This window comes from Atractosteus spatula, chromosome 5, assembly GCF_055471065.1.
Source record: "Atractosteus spatula isolate fAtrSpa1 chromosome 5, fAtrSpa1.hap1, whole genome shotgun sequence".
NCBI classification, from domain to species: Eukaryota; Metazoa; Chordata; class Actinopteri; order Semionotiformes; family Lepisosteidae; genus Atractosteus; species Atractosteus spatula.
In genome coordinates this window covers 34537828-34546920 of record NC_142710.1, presented here as the reverse complement: position 1 = coordinate 34546920, position 9093 = coordinate 34537828, and the positions used below count along the sequence as shown (strand labels likewise).

The 9093-nt window shown below is 39.1% G+C and overlaps 1 protein-coding gene across 1 annotated transcript; it reads left to right on the top strand.

The window, feature by feature from the left end:
- The first annotated feature begins 3335 nt into the window (after positions 1 to 3335).
- On the top strand, positions 3336 to 8591 carry LOC148835008 (calcium homeostasis modulator protein 2-like). Its single transcript, XM_088916471.1, has 3 exons — positions 3336 to 3442; positions 3712 to 4578; positions 6123 to 8591. The coding sequence occupies exons 2-3, from the start codon at positions 4036 to 4038 to the stop codon at positions 6537 to 6539; spliced, it is 960 nt and encodes a 319-aa protein (XP_088772597.1). The 5' UTR covers positions 3336 to 3442; positions 3712 to 4035; the 3' UTR covers positions 6540 to 8591.
- Positions 8592 to 9093: the final 502 nt, after the last annotated feature.

The window sequence follows — 9093 nt, the reverse complement described above, 5'->3', positions numbered from 1 at the left end:
TGTGGGTGCTGGACTTTTTTGATCTGTATAGTACATTTCTTTGAAAACTCAAGGGGAGAACAAGGCTGACATTAGGCAAGGCTGCGACATGCTGTGTTGTGTACATATGAATTGTATCACTATGTCAAGAGTCTGGATGCAAGAAAGGCACTAGAGAAGAAAAATGTATAATGCTGAGACTGAAAACTATCGGATACAGACAGGGTCAGGTCACTTTGTTACCTTTACTTCTTTAAGTTTAAATACAATTAAGGTGTAGGGCAGGTGGGTTTCAGTCTCTAAACTATGTATTATTGGTAAGTTTTGGAGTAGCTGTATGATCATGTCAAATGGAAAGACTTCTTCACAGCTACAGTCTAGTCAACTAACAGCAGAACAGGTATACTAGTTTCCCATGTAGACTTCAACTGGTTACGTGCTACAATACAGAGGTCCTCAGGTAAGTACAATGCTTTTGAAAAGATTAAAGGGAAGTAGTAGAGAATTTAAATATGTCTATTTAATAGTCTATTTAATCAAGCAGCTACTTGGAAACAGCCCAGAAGGTCATGTCAAAGACTTTAGTACATGATGCCAATTCAGTATCATTGCAAATGTATTGAAAAGCATTCAATACTGTATGTATGCAATGTCTACCTAGAGTATCTGTCAAAAAGTAGTTCCCTGCTATATATATATATGTGCTTTTTTCATACTCTGGCAATAAGTACTGTATTTTGAAAATCTTTTCAATATTTTTTAAGCATTTCACAAGTGATTTTCAATCACTTCTCCATGCAGAATTTAAGGCAGTTGTGTGGTTTGTGCCTGTCACTTGCTTTCTTTAATTCATGCTAGGAATATTCAACTAAGGACTGTGAAGACTAAACAAGAGCAGTGATTTTTATCATCTCATAACCATATGGTCATTAACTTTATGCAGGCTTTGTGATGTTATCATATTATAAAGTGCATTTGCAGCCATGCTTGAGCTTCCTGACAGAAGGTACATGTTTGACTTTAAAAGGGATGGCATTCTTCACCTTACTGTGCTAATCATACTCCTTGTTAGACAGTCCAAAACCTCTATTTGTATTTCACATACAGGAGTCATTTAGGTGTTACTTGGCAAACTCATATAATTTCATTTTCTGCTTCATTGAAACTCTACTACAGACACCATATTCATGAGGTCAACTTCAGATGGTAGTCTTTGAGACACTGAGTCTACCAGACTTTTTTAACATTCCAAATGGTTCCTTTTGGTTTTGGGTTTTGGTTCCTCCCAAACCTGTACTCGGACTATTAATTTAGGTAAACCTTTTTCTTACAACTTCATACTACCACAGTGTGGTAGCAAACATCCCCTTAGACGTCTTCATTATGGACACCACAGTCAAGATCGGGATGGCCTACTGTATGAAGTTAATAACTGTCAGTTATTAAGCTGTCAGCTGCTGAGGTCATTAATCTTTTACCATAGAGCTATACTGAATATCTCTGGTTTTTCTCCTGATGATGTAATATTAAGTGTTGTGCTTCTCTATTTATTTGCCTTCAATATCCAGTGGTAATCAAGGTGACTTCCAGAAAGCATTCTAACTGTTGTGAAACTACCAGATGAATTACAAACATCCACCTACCCAGTAACAGGAAGCCACTTGTTTCAGGTAAGTGCTTTGGCAACCTCAAACCTAACTGGAAACCACAGGGTGACTATGACCTGGGTGACTAAAGCAATTGTAAATTGCTCCTCTGTGCTTTTAACTGCCATTGCACACAGGGGCAATTTAGAATCCCAATTAACCTAGTCTGCATGCCTTTGGAAGTTGGGAGGAAACAAGAGTAATATAAAATGTAACATTATAAAAGTTATGTTTACCTTTATTTTCCACGTATTTACGAGGTATGAATACTTTTGAAATACTTTTAAAACGTGTATGTAGAATTACATTGAATTATTTTAAAGGTTTTGCTCCTTTTCATTCATTCATGTTGCATTTAAATTCATAAATACTGAAAAACATTTTCTTAGCTAAATATAGTTTTAACCACACTTTAACAAGGTCATGAATACATTTCGAGGCAGCTGTAGAATCAATGCCTTATCCCAAACCACGAACACTCTTTGGCTGAAGACATTGAAGATGGTCTTTGGCACCTTTGCAGAAAATCATCTCTGTCAGGATCAGTGCACCAAGAGCGTAAAAAAACAAAGTGATTTCTTTTTCTAAATCATAGACAGACTTCAAAGCAGTCAGTCTTACAGAAAAAAATCTGTCACTCAAGAGCAGCTGTTTCTCATGTTATGTTGCAGTCAAATATTAATATGTTAATGACAGATTTTTTTTAATCTAAAAAACATCCTATTTCTGTTGCATGCTTGACATAATAAATATATGTAACTCTTATAACTAAATACCAGTTATTTTAACTTGTCTGGAAGGAATGTTGAAAAGGTTTCAGCAGCTACGTAGCACAAAACCCAAACAGTCTAAACATACAACATTGTCCAGATTTCATAATAATAGGGCTTATTTCAATCCAAAGGTACGTTTATCAAATAAATAGAAACAAGCTATTGACTTTGATAAAACTGTCTCTGAGTTGATGAGAGTACTGTTTACTTGGAGTTTGCACCAGCTAAAGTGTTGCAAATAATGGATGCAATATAATCGTTTACGTGAAGCCCAGAGATATCCATCATCAGAAAACTGCTTATTCCTATAAATAGTCAAAGAGACCCAGAACCCATCCTATACTTTGGATGTGACGATCCAATCCAGCAGATGCACACCCAAGCTCAACGCGTGGCAATTTTCCACCCAGAAAAAACTCACACGGCTGTGTGGAAACACATGAACTCCACATAGACAGACCCAAGAGTTGTGAGGCTGAAATGCTACCAAAACATTTTATAATATAAAATGTTTTTTTGAAAATTCCATAAAAAATAAATGTCATTTCAAGGACCAGTTTTGTTCCTTAGTATTTAAAATACATTAGCATATACAGTATAACCAATTAAATGATGGCATGCCATAATTTTAAAAAATCATATATATAAATGAACAACTGAATTTAAGAAGAAAATAGGAAAACTGATACTTGAAAAAACTTAAAACTTGCAATTGATCAACATATATATCCAAATGTGATTTCTCACATGTCTTTATTTAATTCAGTTTCCTAGTGTATGACATACTGTAAATAGTCAGCTTGACTGTACACTTGGGTGAAAAATATTTGCCACTACAGTTTCCATAGAGACTGCAGCCATGTTTTCAGTTCTGGTCCCTGCCACATGTTTGGAGTAGCAGTGAAACTTCCTGATTCTGGAAACTTAAATTAAACCCAGACTGCAGAATTCTTCATGAAGAACCACAGCCTGCTCCCAGAGGCGACTGAAAACAGGAGCTGATGTATAACTTCATGTTGGTGCTGACAACTTTCGTCATACTCAGTAAGATCTTTTTCTATTCTATACAAAAATACTACATTTTTAGTCACTAAAGTCACTATGCAGGGCTAAAACATACAGAGTGGGAGTTTTACGCAAGTTTGGTGGAAAAAAAAAACAGGATGAAAAGAACCGCTTTTCCTGACTAAAAATAGTACCATTGCATGACTCTTTCCTGCTCTACAACATTCTTTATGTTGCTTTTTCAAAACAGAAACATTGTAATGTAACTATATCTGCATTTTAACCTAAACTCCATTAAATTATTTCAGGTAGTGTGCCTCCAAAGAAAAGCACAACATTAACCATGGAAAGCATGTCAAGACATGAAGAGATGAGGCGGATGGCTTTTACAAGCAAGGATTGGAATTCAGTGCCTGAGCAATAAACAAAGCACAGGAGATACAGTATTCCAGTCCACCTGGAGTCAGGGAAGAGTTCCTTACAGCCCCTCTAAGACTGACCACTTTCATTTTAAAGCTAGCTCTACTTTTAGGGTTTCTAAAGTTGGGAAAGTATTGGGGGTTTTATTCAACAAGAAGGACACCTCTGAGTGGGCTATTTTGGCTGAAGCAGGTAAAGGAAAAGAGCTGAAAATGGCTACCCTCATTAGAGAGAATTTCATGTTTGCATCTTTGTTCTTTAAGAGCAAGGATGTGATGATCTTCAATGGGCTGATTGCTCTCGGAACCGTGGCCAGCCAGGAAGTATACAGCGTCTTTGCCTTCAACTGCCCCTGTTCTCCGGAGCGGAACTACCTCTATGGGCTGGCAGCCATTGGGGTCCCTGCCCTGGTACTCTTCCTTATTGGCGTCACGCTGAACAAGAACACCTGGAACGTGATCTCCGAGTGTCGCACCAGGGCCTGCAAGAAATTCTCGGGGGCGGCAGCCTTCGCATTGCTGGGGTCCATCGTGGGTCGGGCCATGGTGGCTCCCGTGACGTGGTCAGTCATTTCTCTGCTGAGAGGGGAGGCCTACGTCTGTGCCCTCAGCGAGTTCATGGACTCCTCTTCGCTGGAGAATTTCCCAGTTGGCTATGGTCCCCTGACATTTGCAAGGTTCCCCTGCAATGATGTCCCAGCTGATGTGGCGAAATTCCGAGGGGAGATTGAGCGGCAGTTGAAATACGAGTCTCAGGTAATGTCTCTTACCTTGAATAAGGGAAATCAAGGACAAGTAGAACACTGTGTTTATTTGGTGCAGCAGTTTGCCCAGCAAATTGAGGTGTGTGTGTTGACTGTAATGCCAAGTCAAATCACTGAGTGATTGGTTATCTAGAGTGTAATATCAAATCAGACCACAAAAACAAGTTTTTGTTTTAGTTTAAACCTTCTGATCAAGGATTCATACACTCTGCATACTACTACAGAAAGATATCTAAAGGTTTCATATTTTACAGCTTTTTTTACAGTTTTTCCTAATACATATCACAATTATTTATGCGAGTCTACAGTTATTTGTCAATTCTGATTGTTGGCCTCAAACATTCATTTTCTGGACAGTAACCAAACAGCAACCTGCACCCCTTGCCCACCACTATTGTTCTAACAAGACAGTGACAAGGTGATAACTGTGGTGTTTTCCTGTCCAGAAAGTAAATGCATTTGGATTTTCTTCCATTGGATTTCTACATTTGTCACAACAGAAATTGTGTTCCAGTGTAAATGGTAATATGCAAATGCATACTGTAGGTTTGTTTTTTTGGCACTATAAATCCAGTAAATAAATACTGTGATGAGGATAGGCCTGTTCTCAGAAGAATATAAGAAAAGTTAAGAATAAGATGTCTTTTAGCGCATCCAGCTCTTTTGCCTGCTAAGAAATAATTGATCTGAGGATCTTATCCAGATATTTTTTAAGAAATCCAGGGTATCGACTGCAGCAAAATGGCTGGGTATCTTATTCCAGACTCTTGAAACTCCCTGGGTAAAGAAGTGCCTCCTGTGCTCAATATTAAGTCCAGATCAAATTGTATGATCTACTTATATGTGGATAGAAATAGAAAAACAAATGCTTTCAAGGGCAAATTTAAACTCTTCGCTGTACGTTTACATGATAAAACATCCATCCACATTGCACAAATAAATGTCCACAGCTGTAGCAAACAAAAGATTTTTTCAAATTCAATGATCAATCGTTCAATTAAAAAAAATAGATCTTAATAATTGGTTATTAAAGAGCCCACAAATTAATTGCAGAACTTGTTTTTTTGGCAGTCCATGCACATAATAAAAGCCAACAAAGGAACACCAAAATACCAAAATGATTGGGTGTGTGAATATTTTTCATATTTTCAGACAACTATGAAAAAAATTGGACAGGTGTAGTTTTGCTATATCCAGTACATGTAATTATTCTGATATTCTTATATTTTTTTCATGTTTTCACTTATTTAGACTGCGAATACTGAATATGCATATAATATGTATGTAATTGATAAAAGCAACTTTTGGTTCCATTATATCAAGAGTATGAATACATTTGAACAGCTGTATTTGCAGTTCTGGTCAAGGCTTCTTTTCTCATGTTGTTTAAATTATTTGTATAGACAAGAGTTTTCCCTGTGTCCCCTTATTCTTGCTGTGGCTAAAATACTTCAGCCCCAGAGTTCAAAGCCAGTCCTGAGTCTTTTCAATATGTTTGTGAATTTCTAATGCAGTAATGTCTGGTATCTCCCTCAGCTCCTGGGCTGGCTGATGGTTGCATTAACTGCCATTGCCGTTTTTCTGCTGTTGTGTCTCAAGCGTTGCTGCTCTCCACTGGGCTACCAGCAGGAGGCGTACTGGTCCCAGTACCGCTGCAGTGAGAATGAGCTATTCCAACGCACTGCAGAGCTTCATGCCAAAAGCCTGGCTGCTGAAAATGTCAAGCAGTTCTTTGGTTTTGTGGCAATGGACAATGAGGATAAGGAGCGGCTGCAGGAGCACCCAGTAAAGGACTCCATACCCAGCTCACAGTGGAACCAGATCACTGGGGTCTACCTGTACCGTGAGAACAAGGATGTCCCCCTCTACAGCCGTCTGAACAAATGGGCCAAGGGCATGATAGAGGACTGCACAGGGGCGAATGAGAAACAACAGGGTGGCTATGGGATTTGATAAACACCGTCCAATACTGTTTTAGTTCCCGGGAAAGACTCAAAGACAATTTCAGCCTACAGTCCTTCTTTACCTCAGCTGTTCCATTTTCCCCTCCAACTTGGAATTTTAAATTCCAACCCACCAGTAAGAGAGGCAGGTTCAAAAGTCAAAACTCCTCCTCCTATTCCAACCCCAGCTCAGGTCCACCTAAGTGACTTGGTGCTCTTTAAAGCTGTAGATTCACGCTACCTAAGGAGCACCTACAGTCTCAGGGCAACAACTCAGCAGCAGGAGCCGTGGCATTCTAAGGCAAACCCCCATTCATATTTTCCCCTTAGCTCTACCACGCACCACCATGGAAACATGCCAAGGTTTTGCAGAGGTCATACAAATATCCTAACACTATTAAAAAAGAGGGGAAGCAACATGGATGCCCTGTATCTCCAAATCCTATGTGAACTCAGCCTGCTAAAATGTTGATTATGCCACTTAACATGCAGCTTGACTTTTCTACAGTGAGGAACTCAGCGGCAGACCGTAAAATCGTGGAACGCAAAAGCATTGCAAAGAAAACTTCTGCCATCTGAACACGGCCACCTGACTACTGTTCACAGAAAGAAGTGCTTGGCTTCTGGAGCCTTGGCGTGATACCCCTGCACCCCACCTCCTCTCTGACATCACAGCATGTTACCCTGCCGTCCCAGCTGCTGCTGTCTCGATGAGGTAGCAGATTCTCAATATGTGTCCACGGCTGTTCCAAGTGTAATCATAACAGGATCCATCGCAAATACCATCTGTCCGCTTTTGATACACAATGAAGCAGAAAGCTTAGTTTTGAAAGAAATGCACTAAATTACACTTTTCATTAGCTGTCTTGACGTTACAAAGTTCTGTTATCACACCATTTGTTTCACGATTGATTGATGACTCAGTAAACAGAAAGCCCAAATCAAGTCTCAACCGTGAACTTCTCCATTACAGGCTAAACAGATTCAGTTCCCTTAGTCTGTCTGGGTATTACACTCTGTTCAAACCAGGAGCTATTTTGGTTGATCTCCTTTGTACCGCTTCTAGAGACAGCAATATTTTTCTTGTAATATGATGACCAAAACTAATACCAGCATCCCAAGTGAAGTATAACTGTGTAATGTATAATGTTATCATGACTCCTTGGTTTAAATTTTACACTCTTAATGACAGAAATAAGTCCTGTATTGACAGGCCTTTGTATTGCTTCCTTGCACTGTTGAGGTAAAGCAAGTGACAATTTAACATAAATACTGAGATCTTTCTCTTATATTGCTTTTTCTAGTTCAATACCACCCATATGGCGTGAAAAGTATATTCTTCCATCTTGCATGTAATACCTTGTGCCTATCCAAATTTAATTTGCCAGATGTCTGTCTAGCCTTGAATTTTGTCCAAGTCCACTGGTTTTGATTGTTCTGCCATTCTACTATTTGGAAATCTGACAATTGTAAAGACTATATCATTTATATTGATTAAGAATTACAACCGCTTTAGATCCGATTCCTGTGGTAAACTATTAATTACCTTAGTCCAACATGAGGTAACTCCTCTTTGTTTTGTCTTTTAACCAATTCTTTATTCCCACACATTAATGTGGATTCCTACACCTTTAGATCTGAGGATTAGTCTTTCTTGTAGTACTTTGTCAAAAGTTTGCTTAAAGTCTAACTTATACTACAATATATGATGTCATATGGCCTCAGGTTATCTATTGCTGAGGTTATCAAAGACATACATCAGGCGAGTCAGACATATACCTTTTTTTAAATACCGTACATGCTGGCCTTCTCCTAAAAATTTAATTTAGGAGTTCTTGCAGTTTTAGGTATGGTTGTTTGGTCTATTATTCCATGACACTTTTTTAAGTTCTGATTTTTATGAATGGGAATTTCAAGTGTGATTTTACACTTAGAACGTACACCTACAGTGTACAGGCCTCAGAGTTTTTCATGTACAGCTCACTCAACAATCTCTCCCCTTCCTTGCCATGTTAGAGCAAATGTCCAAGGATGAAAGCTAATAAAAACAATTAACATAACCAACACAGTTGTATAGTTTTTGGAGTATACTGCTACTTCCCCCAAAAAAGAAATGAAGGTTCTCAATTAATTCTTTACTTTTAAAGCCTACCTTTTTTTACCTGATGGTCTATCTTGAAATCTTAGGCCTGCAATTAAAGAACTAAAATCCACCCTACTGAGCATGTAAAGACCATTCTGTAACGGTTGCTGGATTAGGCTCCCATGGAAAGTGTAGTTAAGACCCGATGCGAGGTGGCAAATCTGGAAAGGAACTGGAGGCGGACTTTGGGGAAGACACACCAGGTCTATTAGTGCTCACAGTGGTAACAGGGAAGTCCGAGAATCAGTGAAGGGAGGTAATCCAAAAGCAACCAAGTCCGGACAGGTCTAAAAGGGGAGTCGGGAATCAGTCTGTTGATGCAATACCAGGGAATCCCTCCGGAAACAGACAGGAACGAAGACACACAGGGAACAGGATCAAAGGAGTACGGGGCTTGGCTCCATGCCCCAGGCTCAGGTGG

Bases quoted from the DNA above. Each gene is read 5' to 3' on its own strand.
- LOC148835008 (XM_088916471.1), top strand. From the start codon at position 4,036: ATGGCTACCCTCATTAGAGAGAATTTCATGTTTGCATCTTTGTTCTTT. The intron at 4,579-6,122 runs GTAATGTCTCTT...TATCTCCCTCAG, and splicing joins AGTTGAAATACGAGTCTCAG to CTCCTGGGCTGGCTGATGGT.